Genomic DNA, 18,363 nt, shown 5'->3' with positions numbered 1-18,363 from the left:
CATCTTTGTCGTGGATGGCTTTAATGATAGGATATCGGGAGATAGTAGAAAATACATTGAGTATACAGCCTTGCCATTTTCAAGAGTGTCTTGCATCATGTGACTAAAGACATTTTTTTTTCTGAGACTGAAAATATTCTACCTTTACTAGAAATATGAAAACCATTAAGTGAGTTTGTTTGTAGATTTAGCAGAGCAGGGTACGTATGCAAAAAATAGCTGACAAATGTAGCCCTAAAAATTATCTTTCTCTTTTTTTTAACCCACCTCTTCCTTTATACACATAAAGGTTGATACTTGTTCTTGTGACTTTACGCAGTAAGCCAAATTTTACAAGTAGCAAACTTTGTAATGGGAGATCATCTAATTTGGGTTCATTGGCAGTGAAATAACTTTGACTTCTTTTGAGTGCTGTGAGTCAGAATGTCACCAAATAAATTCATTTGGGCACATTTTAGTTGACAAGAGTTTTATGACTCTTTGCAAATTTATCTATACTTAACCATCTTCAAGGTAAAACGAGCAGTGAAAATAACAAATAGTTACAGAACTGAGAATGTCGTTTTTGATAGGTGAGCAGAGGAAATCTTTTGCTTTAAATCTATCCCCTATCATCCTTCTTCTTTCCTTACCCTGGCTAAGAGAATGAAAGAAGAAAGACTAGTCAGAAAGGAAAAAAATAAGGATATCCATGTGTGGAAACTTTCTGAAATTTCATCCTGTATCCATTTTATGAAATTGTTTTTGAAAACAAACATGACTTATTTATAAACAGCTGCACAAAAATATGATACTGTCATATGAAATCCTTACACTGTCATTTAAAAGTATGTAATAAATTAAGCTGTTTTAAAGGAGAGGTATAAGAATTTTTAATTTGGAGGGATTAAAAGGGAAAAGAATTTTATTTAATATGTCATTGCAAAAAATAAAAGGTATAAAGTTTCATTAAAACACAAAAAAAAATTTTATTAGACATGATTTGGGGCAGGAGTGCAACATGAATCTTCACTTGAAGTTTAAGGGGAATTTGTGTAAATATTTTGATTTTCATGTTAAAGAATAACATTTACCCTTACATACATCACCTATTAGTTAGGAAACACTATTTAGGGGGGTTATATTATGGCTCTAGATGTATATCTTCATTATTAGAAATCACAGTTAGAATGTTTATGAACATTATAAGAGTCAGCAGTAATATTCTTGAAATTCTTTGTTTTATTTTGACTACTGGTCTGTTTTTCTGTACTACCCTTAAATTCTCTGAGGTTGATTTCTAAATCAAAGGACATATGCACTTCAGATTTTTTTTAACTTACTCGGGAACTTTTAAGTGCATTTTTTTTTTTTTTTGAGAGACAAAGAGAGACAGAGCACAGGTGGGGGAGGTACAGAGAGAGAAGGAGACATAGAATCCGAAGCAGGCTCCAGGCTCTGAGCTGTCAGCACAGAGCCCGACACAGGGCTCGAACCCACAAATTGTGAGATCATGACCTGAGCCGCAGTCGGACGCCCAACCGACTGAGCCACCCAAGCGCCCCTTAAGTGTATTTTTTAAATTACTTGAAATATCACATAGTGCTGACTTCATCAGTTCTATCATATCCCACCTTTAAAGAAATTTTTCTAAATGTAACAAACCATAGTATATCTCGTTCCAAAGCTTGTCCCGAGCAACCAGTTTGTGCCAACCTTATGACTTCTGTTTCTATATGAGATAATACAAGTACATAATAATATATGAACATGTATACATATTTATTTGTATGTATTTTATAAAAAATACATATATATTTGTATTTTATACATATATATGCAGTTGTAACACATATCATAAATCCAGCTATTGGTATTTGGCAGAATGCAAGGAATATGTTTTCATGATGGATTAGGTTTCTTCAGCTGATCCTTAATTAACCATGTAATACCACATAATAATTATCTTTTATCAGGTTCAGATAAGAATGATGTTTAATAAACTCGAGCATATCTATGGAGAATTTCTTGAGGCACAGTTTTTCTGGTTTAAAATGAAATGTGCTTGGGGCATCTGGGTGGCTCGGTCGATTAAGCATCTGACTTTGGCTCAGGTCATGATCTCACAGTTCATAGGTTCAAGCCCTGTGTCGGGCTCTATGCTGACAGCTGGGAGCCTGAAGCCTGCTTCAGATTCTCTCTCTCTCTGCCCCTCCCCCACTCATATTCCATCTCTCTCTCTCAAAAATAAACATTAAAAAATTTCTTTAATGAAATGTGCTTTTTAAAAGTTAATAGCTGTATGCTTTCATGAACATATTGTTGAATGCTTATGATTATTGGTATTGCATACTTCTAGCTTCTGGGTAAACTAAGACTGTAAACATACTATTGCTAATTAGAAGTAGAAAAAAAAATTTAAAGTTAAACCTGGAAGTTCCCTGGGGTATTGGGGTCTGACCTGAGTTTTCACTTTAATCTGTAACTCTTGAAGCTCATGTGAATTATGCCTTTCTTGTTCTTAGAGGAAAAGATGAGACAGTGTGTAGATAGAATGAATGCTATTGGTATAGAATAAACATGAAATCAAGAAAAGTATTAATCAAATACCTATTCTTTACCTAGAAGCCATGGGTAGAAGTTCAAATTAGATCTGAAATTTGGCTTTATCATGGTATTGAATATAGCACTGCCTCATCTTTTCTTTGTGGCCCTTCTTGATGCTCCTCTTTGTAAAATATGTATCATTGATTATAGGTAAATAATTATAAAATTCATTAGAATTGGTCATTAGAAGCAGGGTTTTTTTGGGTTTTTTTTTCAAATTTTTATTTATATAGTGTAATATTAGTTTCAGGAGTAGAATTTAATGATTCATCAGTTACATATAATACCCAGCAGAAGCAAAGTTTTAATTGAGGAAAAGAGGGGAAGGCTACTTATACTAACAGATTATCAAGAATTTAGTAATATTTCTTGAAATATTAAAAATAAGGTACTTTAAGAACTAAAAAAAATCAGACATTATTTTTATAGGTTATTTTCACCCAATAATGGGTTTGAAAAATAGATCTGCTACTTTATGGAAGGAAGGAGTTGAAGTTAAGAGGAAACTTTCATTGAGTTATTGTCATTTTTTTTAAGTTATGGGAAGTACTTTATTTCATCATGTGACACCATATAACAGCCATGTTTATAGACACCTAATGACATGTAGATTTGTTTTTTGTTTTTTTGGGTTTTTGTTCTTTTTTTTTTTAACGTTTATTTATTTTTGAGACAGAGAGAGACAGAGCATGAATGCGGGAGGGTCAGAGACAGAGAGGGAGACACAGAATCTGAAACAGGCTCCAGGCTCTGCACTGTCAGCACAGAAGCTGACGCGGGGCTTGAACTCACGGACGTGAGATCATGACCTGGGCTGAAGTCGGACGCTTAACCGACTGAGCCACCCAGGCACCCCTGGGTTTTTGTTCTTAATGTTTACTTATTTATTTTGAGAGAGAAAGCATGCGTGGGGGAGGGGCAGAGAGAGAGAGAGGGAGAAGGAGAGAATCCCAAGCAAACTCCATGCTTTTAGTGCAGAGCTCAATTAGTGACTCAGACTCACAAAACATGATATCATGACCTGAGCTGAAATCAAGAGTCAGATGCTTAACTGACTGAGTCACCCAGGTACCCCACAGTGTAGATTTGAATAGTGGAGTGCTCAAAAATAGTAGTATTAGTGGTTCAAGTATTGACCTTTATTTGATAAAGGAAAACAGTTTTGATAATTAATTTACCAGAGTTTTAAAATGCAATTTTATATACTTCTTGTTTTTTTTAAAGGAACTACTGTTTTCTCCTTCCCTTCCCCCATGGTCTTCTGTTAAGTTTCTCAAGATGCACATATGAGTGAAAACATATGATATCTGAGGGTGGACGGGGGGAGCGGGGGAGAGGGAAAATGGGTGATGGGCATTAAGGAGGGCACTTGTTGGGATGAGCACTGGGTGTGCTCATTACGAACGCCTCATTCCAGCATCATACTGAATTCCTCAGCATCTTCCATATCATTTCCAGGGGAATCCCTAGGAAGTAGTGAATGTCTATCTTCCTTCAGAAAGATACAGATAGTCTGAAATTTTTCTTACCACATTCTCCAATATTCCTACAACTCACATTTTGTGCTCTTTTGAAATATGCTCCTTTTTGGCACAGCAGAAAAAAACATACCACGAGGTATCTGAAAACCTAAATTCTGAACCTGGCTATGTCATAAACTAGAGAAAAGTCCTAATTAGGTCATGAAATCTCCCCAGCCCTCTGTTATTAACTGGAAAAAATAATTCATATTCAGTCTTTTATTACCATTTATCTTCACAGTAACCATTAGATTTAAGTAAGGCAGCATTCTACTCATTTTATAGAGTTATTGTCATTTTAATCTCAAAAAGGGGGGAAGAAAGAAGTTGAACTCCTTAAAATATGTGTTAATTTTGTGTTTTTACTTAGCAAAAATATGGTTTACTTGCCCTTGAGTTGATCGTTGCCAGAATCCTGTTTAGGTTAGAACATAGTAAGTAAATTGACAAAATAGTAATTTGCTGAAATAATGGAAAAAATAAGGAAATATTCTTTATATTTCAACTGGACTTTCTGAATTACAATAGGATTAAAATCAACAACAGTATTTTTATTTTTTTTTATTTATTTTTTTTTCCCAATGTTTTTTATTTATTTTGGGACAGAGAGAGACAGAGCATGAACGGGGGAAGGGCAGAGAGAAAGGGAGACAGAATCGGAAACAGGCTCCAGGCTCCGAGCCATCAGCCCAGAGCCTGACGCGGGGCTCGAACTCATAGACCGCGAGATCGTGACCTGGCTGAAGTCGGACGCTTAACCGACTGCGCCACCCAGGCGCCCCATGTATTTTTAATTGCCTACTGTGTGCCTGGTTTTTTTATGTTTATTTATTTATTTATTTTGAGAGAGAGAGTGGGGGAGGGGCACAGAGGGAGAGAATCCCAAGCAGGCTCTACACTGTCATTGCTGAGCCTGATGTGGGGCTGTTTCCCATGAACCACAAGATCATGACCTGAACCAAAATGAAGAGTCTGAAGGTTAACCTGCTGAGCCACCCAGGTGCCCCCTGTGTGCCTATTTTCTGATTAACATTTGTTAATTCTTATTCCTAAATATGGCAAATAGGGAGCCTTAGATGGAAATAATTTAGAACTGGAACAAATGCCTATATCTGTATATATAAACAGATTTGAAGCATAATTATTGTACTCGTGATTGCTTATAAAGTGTTGTTCTTGGGGCACCTTGGTGACTCAGTGGGTTGAGCATCTGAGTCCTGATTTCAGCTCAGGTCATGATTCCAGGATCATGGGATGGAGTCCCATGTCAGACTCTGCACTGAGTGTAGAGCCTCCTTGATATTCTCCCTGTCTCCCCCTACCTCTCTACCACACTCATGCTCTCTCTCTCTCTCCCTCTGCCCCTCTACCCCACTTATGCTCTCTCTCTCTCCCTCTAAAATAAAAAAAATGTTTTTTAAGTGTTGGTCCTTATTTAAGTATCTCTTCCACTTCGTGAATATACAATAAATCAAGACAGATTTAATATTGCTAGAGAAAAATGTATGTTGAATTTAATAGGAAGACATGTATAATCTATGATTCAAGAAATGAACTGATAGTTTAGAAGGCAGAAAATAAGTTGTGCCATAGCTTTTTGGTATGTTTAATAATTAGCAGGAAGTGATTAAAGTAATAAAACAGAAAATTACCTATTAAAGTATATTTTCTTCCTAGAGAATTTAAATATCATTCAAAATGTAAATAAAGCTGTAATTTATATGAATTTAGTGTCTGAAGTATTGTGTAAAAATGATGATTGTTTTATATTGTCATTTCAGAGTATCTGACTGTGTTCTCTCAGATGATTGCTTTCCATGATCCAGAGCTGAGCAATCATCTCAATGAGATTGGATTTATTCCAGATGTAAGTACTTGGTACATTAATAGAACATGAGGTAAAAAATAAAGCAGAAATTAGCACAAAAGAGTACTGTTTTTAAAGTTGTGTTGTCGTAAGAAGTCCTTATGTCTAAACTAAGTACTGCTACTAATTGCAGCCTTCTGTTGTAAAGTTTCGGTGATTACCTTCCATATTCTCACTTTAAGTAAAGGGAAAGTATCTTATTTTTTTTGGCACTATCAAGTTTTTTTGAAAAATCCTTTAGTGTGAGTGTTGTATTAAACTGCCGTAAGGGTTTTCACTTGGATTTTATGATATTCAGGCTGCTTTTGAAGAAGTAGGAAATTTGAACTTCAGTGAGTTTTTAAGTAGCTGCTTCTGTGTTTTTCTTCATATATTAACCTAAGAAGCTTTGCCAGATTTTGGCTTACTTCATTAGCTTCTTAATAGTCCATGTCAACCCAGAAGTCAGAATTGACTCTTAAAGTTTAGCCATGGTGTAGCTTAACCTATTACTCATCTGTGGTGTGGGACATGGAATCAAACCTCTTTAAATAGTCTTTTGGAGTATAGTATCATAGGTTTTTATAAACCTCAAAAAAAAAAAAACAAAAAACTTCTGAGATAGAGATCTCTTTATTCCATCTTAACTTTCTTTGTTTCCTGATCATGCATTTCCCCTTGAGGCTTATATTCAGGGACCAGTATATTGATGTTAAGATTAGAGGTGAAAAATGTTTATATTGGCACATTCAACTAATGTATTTAAAGTGTTAACAATAATACTTATGGTATGAATTCTTGCAGAGTGCTTTGAAGTTTAAAAATATTTTCGTAAACATTATTTCATTTGATTCTCAAAACAAACCTGCAAGGCAAATGAAGCAGATAATTTCAGCATTTAGTTGATAAGAAATACAGTGTTTGAGAAGATAACAAAACTAATTAGTCACAGAACTAAAATTTTACCTTACATCATTTGACAAGCCTCTGCCCCTAGTCTGGTTTATCTTCCATTGGGAGAATAGAGACTAAAACATAGATATACTTACTCCTAGTTCATTGCTCTTTGTATTGTGCTATATATAACTCTGTGATGTGATCAGGCCTATGGCAGCCATTCTTAACATTTACGGTGTCATTTGCTTCTAGGTTTCTGGAGTAATAATACCTTTTATTTGAGTGTATGGTTTATTCAATGAGCCCTCCAAGAAAGAACATATACAAATTATAAAACAGACAAAATAAGGACAAGCCCTATAATTATATGGAGATAAAAGACCTTATAAAAAATGAACCAGTATACATAGTATCATATTAAGTGTTCATTTTATATAACCCCACCTTTCTTGTTTCACGTTTGGGAGATATAAGACAAAACTACATTAAATATTATGGCTGGAGATGAAGAAATTATAGAAGAGCTGACTGCTGAGTTGGTAATATTTGAGGGAAAAAATACTAATGGTTAAGACACAGACTAAAAGAAGGGATAATTATTTTCAAAGACCTCTCTTGAAAGCACCTAATTGTGCTCAGTAGTAAGCAGAAAATGACATTGGTTCAGGCAGTGTTGTAGATTGACAAAAAATATTTCTGCAGAAAAATATGTATGGAATTACAAAGAAAGCCTGATTAAAGTTTTAGACATACTATAAATATAGACAGTATTAAGAAAGGACTCACAAAAAAGAATATATAATTTATATTTGCTTTAATTAGGAAAATTGAACTTTAAATGAGTATGGTCTGAGGAAGGTGAGCAAAAAACATTGTTAAAACGTAATAATGCGAACATATATTATGTACTTGCTGTGTGCCAAGCACCGTTCCATCCTATTTAAACTACTCATCTAATCCTCACTAGTTTATAAATGTAATTAAACAATGACTATTTAATATTTATACATAAAGTCAATTTAGGAAAGGCAAATAGCCAAATGGGAATAAAATGTTAGCCAACAATAATATCAAAGATAAGAGCAGGTGAGAACTCAGCTTAACAGTATTATAATGTTTTTGCCTTATAGGAGAGGAAAATAAATATACTCGTTATATATTAAGTCAGTGATCTTTTCAGATCTGGGATATGATTTCACTTTATGTAAAAGCTAATAACTGAGCCTGGTACATTTCATGGGTGGTGGCAAGAAACTCAAGACTCCTGGGTCAGAGACAAGGGACATTGTTACTCATAGCACAGCAAGCAGCAGGAGCATTAGCATATTTGTGTTGGTTTTCTAACCATACATACATTTTCTAATATGTTTGTATGAAAACAGCCTTGGAAAATATAATCCAGTACAAAGGACAGCCAGTGTTTCCACTCACAAGAAATGCAGAAGTAGAGAATGCATATTAAAATTTTAATGATAATCACTAAGAGAATAGAAAAAGAATGTATAACTTCAAACCAATTTGGGGGGGAGGCAAAGAAAAGTCAACCAATCCTGTAAAAAATAGAAAGACCATAGAAAGAATATAAATTAATTAGATTGCCTAATAAAGGAATTGTTCAGATATTTTAAAACATCCTTCTATATGCTATTTATAAGAGATAAAAATTTATGGCTATTGGTCAAAAAAGGAGATAAAAAACATAAGTCAGGCACATATTAACCAAAAGAATACTAATGCAGTGATATTAATATAAACTACTAAAACAAAAAACACAAAACAGACCCACCCATAAATAGATTTTGACAGAGATGCCTCTATAAATCAATTAGAAAAGAATGGATTATTGAATAAATGGACCTGATACAGTTGGTAACTATATGGAGGGAAGGTGGGAATCAAAGCTGACCTCACACCATATGTAAAAATAAGTTCTAGGGGCGCCTGGGTGGCGCAGTCGGTTAAGCGTCCGACTTCAGCCAGGTCACGATCTCGCGGTCCGTGAGTTCGAGCCCCGCGTCAGGCTCTGGGCTGATGGCTCAGAGCCTGGAGCCTGCTTCCGATTCTGTGTCTCCCTCTCTCTCTGCCCCTCCCCCGTTCATGCTCTGTCTCTCTCTGTCCCAAAAATAAATAAACGTTGAAAAAAAAAATTTTTAAAAATAAGTTCTAGATTGACTAAAAGACCTAAATATGGAGTGTCATATTTATTATTTACAGCTAGGAAGGAATTTTTACAGAAGTTACAGAAAGTATAAAACATAATATTTAAAAAAGAGAAAATTAGAATTGAGGAATGGTGGTACAAAGTAGCTTTCCATTCTACTGATAATGTATTTTTTTTTATTTTAATACTTTCCAAAGCAGTTGTCACAAAGTGTTATTATCTGTTAAATAGTATCTTAACTCTGAGTGGAGAGTACATTGGTGTTTGTTAAATGCACTGCTACATGAGGTGAGTTAATTATTCAATAATTCAATAATTTATATATGATATCTTTGATTTATGCTTCCCTCTTTATTTATTATGACCCCATCTTAGTGGGGCATTTTTGTGTAATTTCTTATAAAAACTCCTTAATACTAGTATTTTAATGAAGTAATATGGATTTATACATGTACTGTGATTAACCTTAGGAGATATTCATAAGTCATGTGGGATGAGGGACAGTTTCTTGTATGATGAGAATATCTAGTACCTGGCAAATGCTGAGCCTCACTGGCCCCCAGCCACTGATTGCCTGTAGTAATCCCCTAATCATGGTGACAATTAAATGCTTGCATGTATTTCTGAAAAATGACTCTGCATATATTTCCAAACACCCTCCAAAGCATGGTTCTTTCACTATTGGGAATCCTGGGGTAAACAAAGAGAAATGAGGGAAAGAGAATATAGCTTAACCTGGAGAAAATTTGCTTTTCTGCAACTATTTTCTTGTCTCAGAGAATAAGCAAAATGAAAGGTATTTAACAAAGTTAAGATGTTAACAGATGATTGTTTTTTGATCTCTTATCTTGTTCTTTGTTTTGTTATATTTTGTTGGCCTGTTTCTCAAGTCTGTAGATAATACCAAAATGTTAAGACTGTTTTTAAATTTAATTTTGAAAACAGATTTGATATTTTTAATGTAGAGATTGTTGACAGTGAAGACTGGTGGAAGGTGTGTGATTGAAATGGAGAATTTTTCTAACATTTTTCTTTATTAAATGATAGAGTTCTATTAACAAACTAATTTTTAGTTATTTTTCATTAGTTTGTACAGCATTTTTGTTTTTTGTTTTTTTTTTTTTTCCCTTGACTTACTGTCTTCGGTTTTCCACCTTTAAAATAATTGCTTTGGTGACTTTCTGCACCTCTAATAATAGAGGTGAAGTTCATCAAGGGCAAGGGTGGGCACTTTTGTAATAATATCCCAAACTGAGTTGCCCGCTCAATAACTAATCCTATCAAAAGAAGCCCTCATTAATCTTCTGTCATTGAAATGCAGGCTCCCATTGCAGAAAAGATTGTGATTTCTGGCTTCTTGCCATTTGCTGTGGGTCACAGAACTCTGAATATTGAGCACTGCTGGAGCTTGAATAGTTAGGAATAGTGTGCACTGATGTGATGCTTAGATTATGTACGTCGTGGTGGTTACGTGATTTACATATAAATAGGGTAAGTAATGTGTATTTGGCAAAATCGGGGTAGGGTGATTTTTATCATTTTTTCTTGGTGTATGTTTCTGCTTCTGAAAATATACCAGGCCTTTGAAATGAGAACAGGAAAGTATGTTTCTTCGTTCTTAAGGAAACTATTTTTCTGAAACACTATGAATAGCATTCAGCTTGCAAATTATGAAAAGTTGTCAGGTGGCCATTAGTAGAAATGATAAGGGCTGTATCTCAGTCCTATATGTGCCTTTTGAACCTACTGTCACTGCTAAAGATAAAGCTAACAAATTCGGTGATAAGCAAGTATGCTGGCCAAACCATTGTCATTTAACTGCTTATACAGTCTTAATGTATGCTTATACAGCTACTGATTTTCTCCTTCCTTTTCAAAATTTATATCCAACTGAGTTTATACTAACAGAAAGTGTAAAAGGATTGTTAGAAATATTTATTTATTTGTTTATTTGTTTTGTCTGTTCACTTATTCCGGGTCTCCATATTGTTAGTGTTACAGAAAGAAATTTAAATTCTAATCTAAAGCAGAGACTGCTGGTAATGAGCTTTTTAGATTTTATCAAGATGTGGTTACAGGATAAATTAGGGAAGTGCACCTTATTTAGAATTTCCTGTAACAAGAGTCCCCACTGACCTGCTCTAGTCCATCTGCAAAATGCTAGCCTGTGTCCTTTTGTCTGGCTAGTGCTGTAATGTCCACAATATTAGTTTTAGCCCTATTCTACTGACCTTGGATTCATTAAGGCTGAATACAATGGCTTATTGAGCTATCTTTCTCCCAATAGAGCTTAACTACCTTTCAGAAATGGCCCACATCTTAGAAATCAAAGACTTATTAATTTCACAGGCAATGATAAAGTTATATTTTGGTGCCTTCTTGCTAAGAACACATACACACAAGTTAAATATCCAGCAAGCTTCTCTATTTAGTAAATCCTCACTTGAATCTCCCCCAACTCTGTTCCCATTGTAATGTATCCTTATACTCGTTGAAAGACAAGTGAAAGGAGGTGTAGTATTAATACACTGGTTTTTAAACTTGCTGGTCTTGAGACCTCTTTAAGGAACAAAGATATTAAAGAGTTTTTATCTATGTTGGTTACATATATAAATATTTAAAGACATTTAAAAAATATTTATGTATTAGGGTGCCCGGGTGGCTCAGTCTGTTAAGCATCTGACTTCAGCTCAGATCATGATCTCAGGGTTAATGAGTTTGAGCCCCGCATTGGGCTCTCTGCTGTCAGCACAGAGTCTACCTCGGATCCTCTGACTCCCTGTCTCTGCCCCTCCCCTGCTCACTCATGCTCTCTCAAAAATAAATTAACATTTAAAAAATATATGTTTATGTATTAATTTATTTAAAAATGACAGCAAAACTACTACATGTTAAGCCCAATAGCATATTTTTCTGAAAAATAATTTTTTCCCAAAAAATAATGGAGTGGTATTATTTTATATTTTTGCAGTTTCTACATAATAGAAGAAAGCTATAGTCCCATATCTGCTTTTGAAATCAATCTGTTGTGAATAATTGTTTTGGTTGAAGGGTATGAAGAAAATTTGGACTTACACAGACACGTAGTTGGCAAAGGGCCTTTTTGGACCATGGTGGTTTCTTAAAGCTTAGTTGCAATATACAATCTAAAACCATACCAATGAACTTTGCATACTCTGTTCCGTTCAAATCAATCAGTCTATCTTGCACTTTGAGTGGCTCTTTTTACCCACGCGTGATTTTGTAATATCATGTGTTGGTCATTTAAAATATTGGTTCAATAAATGTTTCAACTATGAAATATTTCATTATATAACATAAAAAAATCACGTTCATTAATATAACCATTGATCTCTCAGTTTTTAAGAGTCTCTTATGATTTGGCTCCCTCCCTCTCTCTTTTTTTTTTTTTTTCTCTTAGAATAAACTGAGGGTTGATGGAGGGTGGAAGGAAGGGGAAAGTGGGTGATGGGTATTAAAGAGGGCACCTGTTGGGATGAGCACTGGGTGTTGTATGGAAACCAATCTGACAATAAATTTCATATTAAAATATATATATATATATATATATATATATATATATATATATATATAAAACCATTGATCTCACAACAACCAAAAATTGTTAAATATTGGGAGGCTGCCAGGCTCACAGTGGCAGATATAAGTTTTCTAAAATTCTAATAATCACCTGAAAATATTCAAGAATATTTTCTTAAAGTGACAGGCTCACTTCATTTATTTTTGAGAAATATCTGCCTAATACGAAAGCCTAGAAAAAATAGTTGTTTATATGTCATGCTTGCAAGGGGAAAAAATGGTATTCATGGGGGGAAAAAAAGGCATTTGCATTGACTCAGAGCTCAAATATTGCCCAACTGCTTTTTCTCAAGACAATCCATACACTTCAGTACACAATATAAGTGTTTTATGCATACTTCCTATTTTGTCTCATGAAACATTTAAAAAGATACTTAAAATTACTAATTTTAATCCTTCACAATAATATGACTATTACACTATTACACTTTAGTGCCACTACCTTGATTTGTAATGAGTTTTATCTACCAGTGGCTTTGCACCATTAACACAAATATTAAAGAGTAAGAAATACCCTAGTATTATTTTGAAAACAGCTTGGGATATGTAGATCCCTGAAGAGTCTTGAAGGTCCCCAGGGGTCTGTGACCACAATTTGAGAAAACTGGTATAGAGAGAAAGCACTCAGACACTGGTGTCAAATGTGCCAGGGTTCTAATCCTGACTCTTCAACTTACTAGCTAAATACTTAAGTTAGTTTCTTATCCGCAGTCCTATTACTGTTAATGTTGATTATAACAAATCTTACCTGAAAGGATCATTATTATGATTAAATGATACATATAAGCTGTTCAGTATTCTTTCAGGTACACAGTGTTAAGGAGTTAGCCATTATTGGTGTTCTTGTTCTACTTAGTGTTAGAGCCTGATTACGTCCTATTTCTTTGGTTATATTAGTATGATTTACATTTAGAAAAGCATGTTATTAAAAGCATACTAGATATATTATTTTGCTGCATCAGTTAGTGAATACTTTGCCAAAGGCAACATGATACTAATAACAATAAATGCTTTCTTGTTCGGGGGTGCCTGGGTGACAGTTGGTTAAGCATCCAACTTGGGCTCAGGTCATGATCTCACCTCTAGTGAGTTCAAGCCCCACGTGGGGCTCTGTGCTGACATCTCAGAGCCTGGAGCCTGCTTTGGATTCTGTGTGTCATTCTCTCTCTGCTCCTCCCCTGCTCGTGCTCTGTCTATCTCTCTCAGAAATAAATAAACATTAAAAACATTAAAAAAAAGAAAAGACTTTCTTATTCATCTGTCTTGATGAGATTGCCACTCACCACTTTGAATATTAACCTTTTTCATTTGCTTGATTTTTAAGGTGTTTTTCTATCTCCCAGAAAGGGCTACATGACATGTGTTAAAGTCTTTTACTGAAGATAAACTAATTTTGTTTGAAAAATTTAAAAAGTTTTTCAGTACTCAATGAAATAATCGAAAGTCACTCTGGAATTGAAAAGTACCTAATCCTTCCCTAAATGATACTGTGGATATCAGAACCATTAAATTGTCCAACTGATTTTACTGCTAATTTCAACTTTATAGTTTTTCAGTTAAATATTTGTAAGTCAAAGAAAAGTAGAGAAAGATTTGATACTTTTTTTATTTGCTTTTTTCCTTTTTTTTTTTTTTTAGTTATTAGGGAATTCATTACTTGCAAAACATAGTAATATAACTAATATAACCTTTTGTGTAGAAGGGAAAGAAAACCAGTCACCATCTGAGTCCAATGGACTTTTTTAATTATTTTTATATGTTTAAGTCATTTTGTAATAATGTATAGGAGTGGAATAAAGACATAGCAAAAAAATATATAGAATCTAGTAGATTCTAGCTTATTTCTGGTTCTTCTCATACCTGCATGTTTAAAACACAATTATGAAAACAAAACATAGGCCTCTAACTTTGTTGGAGAACAGTTATATTTTTTAATAATTGCAAAATATTTTCACTTTAGATATTATGAACACAAATTAGATTGATAAATGTAATGATTTTTTTCTAATTATTTTTCCTTCCCATCATTTTGTAAACACATCTCTATCTTCAGGATTTACCCACTCGAGTTGTATGAAATTTTGGTGCAGAAATATTTTAAAAATTAAATATTGCTCTCACATATCTTTTTAGCAAAATAGAATGTCCCAGATTTATGTTGCAGAATATTGTATAATGAGGTCCTTTTCACTGAAAGGCTAATGTATTGTTTACTCTGATTCTTGTGTTTGAGAAAATTCATCTAAGATATCATCATCTGAGCACTCACAGTTTGAAATTTCACTATATAGCCAATGTTACCATTTCACTAGAGTCTCTAATACTACTACAAATCTTCTGATTGGTCTAATAATTGTGAAACATTATCCTCTCTATCAGTTTTTTTTCTCTTTGTAATGGTGGAAAATGAGAAATTCTGAATTCTCAGTTGTGTTCATTGAAAACTTAAAAAAAATTATAATGATATTATCTCCATGCATTTTGTATGTTTTTGAAATATGATGTAATACTTTGGATGATGCAATAGGAAAAATGAAAATGGTAATAGCGATGATTTATTTTAATATTTTACCATCCTTCTAGGTGATTCCATCATTTTTCTGTTTTCTTTTGCTTTTGTCTTTTTTAAGCATAGTTGGGAATAATTGATGAGTGATGACTTCCTACTTTGATAAAAGAACAAAATATTTCATGATATAAGAAGAATAAGATCACTGAAATTTCAGTAGTGTGTCATAGATTTATAAAAGGATCCAAAAGACTCATATAATTGTAAGATAGAAGGAATTTTAATCTATTTTTTTAAAGTATAAGTAAATTTTCTCTTTATTCTTTCTTCTTTAAAAGTAATGAAATATCAGTCCTCACAGTTTGAATTGCTGAGGGCTAATGAGATATAATGTAGGTAACAGTTTTGGATGGAGATTATGAACTGCCCTCTCCAACTTCTGCCCCTCCACCATACTAACACTTACTCTTTAATAGCAAGTTGGAGCCATTTGAAGATAACTAATGAAAAGACAGAGATAAAGAGAAAGGAGAAAAGAAATTAAAGAATCACTTATGAAAACAGAAACAAAAAGTCTTCTCTTATCTGACATAAATAACAGACAACATGATCTCACTTTTAAAATGAGCCATCTGAAGCTAATATTACACTGTATGTTAACTAGACTTAAATAAAAACTTAAAAATAAAAATGAGCTCAATGAAGAGAATTAAAAACTCAAAAAATATAGATTAACAAAAGGAGATAAAAAGTGAACTGATTAAGCCCAGAAAAATTTGAGAATATTACATTAATAATCTTATTAAAATAGTGAAAACTAGAATGAAAGTATAAACCCACTCAATGACATAACATAGTTTTCAGGAAATCATACAGAATAAGGTGGAGAAGGATAAGTATACTTCAGTATACTGCAAAGAGAATTTCAGGTAAAATTTAACAGCAACACTTATGGAGAATTGTGTATAAAATTTCAAGAGAACAAAAGTTGACTGAGAAATTGGGTAAAAACCAAGTTATCCTTCCAACATAAATGTAGCAAACATGCATTGTTTAAAATTATTTGAGTATAGTTGACACAAAACGTTCCATTGGTTTTAGGTGTAGAGTATATGCATTCTTAAGCATCCAAGAATTTAGGAAGTACAATCCCCATGAGCTTCTTTCAGAGAAATGAAAATAAATATAGATGATAAAATCCAAACAAAAAAGAGTTGAATAAAACTAGGAACCTAAGGAACTGGTTGCTCCAGTTAAATATAGAATTAATACTTAACAACTATGTTAGTTATGTAACAATATAGAATTTAGATGTTGTAAATTTTAATAATATAAACTAGTATATAAAACTTGAGGTATTGTGTTGGGATGAGCCCTGGGTGTTGTATGGACTCCAATTTTACAATTAATTTCATTTAACAAATTTTTTAAAAATGAAAAAATTTAAAAAATAAAATTTGAGGTATTGGAAGTCAGAGAAGGGATAGAGAGTATAAGTGTAATAATATTGTAATCTTTCAAAACATAATCAGTAGGTAATACTTCAGCCTGAAGTTTTCCTGTTCCTTTTTTAATCAATTTTAACTGGATCTTTAGAAACTATTGTCTCTTATGGTAAATAAAGTAGCAAATGTTCTGTTTTACTCCTATTTTTTCTTCAGTTTAAGTATAATTATATATAGCACTTCACAAAATAGCAAATGTAATATCCAGTTCTGCTATAAATTGTTAAAATTTTAGTTATAAATACACAGAAATATATCAAGAGTAATGTTTATCATGTAATATTGGGGGTGTAAGTATTTGAGGCTTTACAAAACTTTTTTTAAAACAACTGTAGAATATTTCCTTTATCACAGAAAGTTCTGTTCTTCTGGAATAATCTGAAATTAGGTGCACCTGGGTGGTTCAGTCGGTTAAACATCCGACTTTTGCTCAGGTCATGATCTCAGGGTTCCTGAGTTGGAGCCCCACCTCAGGCTTTGTGCAGACCCTGCTTCGGATTCTGTCTCCCTCTCTTTCTGCCCCTCCCCCCCATGTGCTCTCTCTCAAAAATAAATAAACATTTAAAAAAAATAAAGGTTACTGGTTCACAAAAATATCAGAATACATTTTTTTTCTGTTTAATATATCCTAAAGAGTTGCTTTGTGAATCCTGTTATCTTATAGATTTATAATTTTTTTCTCCTCACTCTTGTTCTGTCATAATGGTAGTTATGGAAATGAAGGTAGGTTCTGTATCAGAAGGTATTTGCCCACAGTTCTAAAAAGATAGAAGATGGGGAGTACTGTTAAATGAGAGTTGTTTAGTACTGCTTTTGCTTTTACTACATATTTTTTTATGTGATACCCTTTCCCATTCCACTGACTTTCCCATTCCACTGAATTTATCCTGATTTAGCATAAGGCATCATTTTTCTTCATTGTTGAAAAAGATAATAGTCTTTTGAAAATGAGTGGCACAGTGGAACAATACAAATCTTATGGAGCATCTTTAAAGAATTTTCTTTTGTAGCAAGCCTTGTTATACTATCTGTAGCTAAGAGGACAATAGTAAGTCAGACATAGACAAAATATAAGATGCTGTAAAATTTGGAAAGTAGAAGAAAAAGAATTGATGTAAGAATATTTGAAATTTTGTGAGCTCAAAAGTAGTTTCATGGGATTGAGGAATGTTGATTCTGAGAACCAGCAGGAGTGTAAATACTTTAGCCTTATCTTTATTGAGTCTACCTGTAAAACATATGCAGTTCCCAGTGCTTAGGGTTCTCTTCTCTCTACCTTCCACTCCTGCCCTCCTTATTCCATAATGTGTGTGTCTTTTTTTAGATAGTCTCATAAGACCCCAGACTTTTGGGCTGTTAGAAATACTTTTTTATTACAAAAGCTTCTGGACTTAATAATGATCATTATGTTGCCTATACTGATGTCTGATATGTTCTCTGCCAGGTGTTTTAGATCCATTAATCTTCACAGCTATCCTAAAGGTTTAAAGAGATATGTAACTACCAGATCACAAAGTCTAGGGTTTCAAGAAAATATTTTAGAGTCTCTACTGCTGCTAAACAACAATAAAAACCTGCTGATTTTCAAGCATTCTTTCTTGAGTAGCTAAATATTAATTTCCCTTAAGCAGAGCATCATTGTGAGACATAAAACTAATGGTGAAAATGTATTTTACAGTGGTGGCTTATGGTAACTTAAATGTAAAAATACGTCTGACTTGAGATTAAAAGAAAATATA

General features: G+C 33.5%; 1 protein-coding gene across 3 annotated transcripts in view; it reads left to right on the top strand.

Annotated features, from left to right (window-relative positions):
• Positions 1–18,363, top strand: part of TBCK (TBC1 domain containing kinase) — a 218,959-nt gene that overhangs the window by 105,671 nt on the left and 94,925 nt on the right. For all 3 annotated transcript variants that reach the window (XM_047090612.1, XM_047090614.1, XM_047090613.1), the window contains exon 20: positions 5,888–5,973. In XM_047090612.1, the coding sequence (XP_046946568.1) occupies positions 5,888–5,973 (86 nt within the window). The remainder of the gene's footprint in view (positions 1–5,887; positions 5,974–18,363) is intronic.

The sequence above is a fragment of the Lynx rufus genome, unplaced genomic scaffold, assembly GCF_022079265.1.
Source record: "Lynx rufus isolate CCGP_SWC_20201006 ecotype Redwood Valley unplaced genomic scaffold, mLynRuf1.p SCAF_3, whole genome shotgun sequence".
Lineage (NCBI taxonomy): Eukaryota > Metazoa > Chordata > Mammalia > Carnivora > Felidae > Lynx > Lynx rufus.
This window is presented reverse-complemented; position numbering and strand designations above follow the sequence as displayed.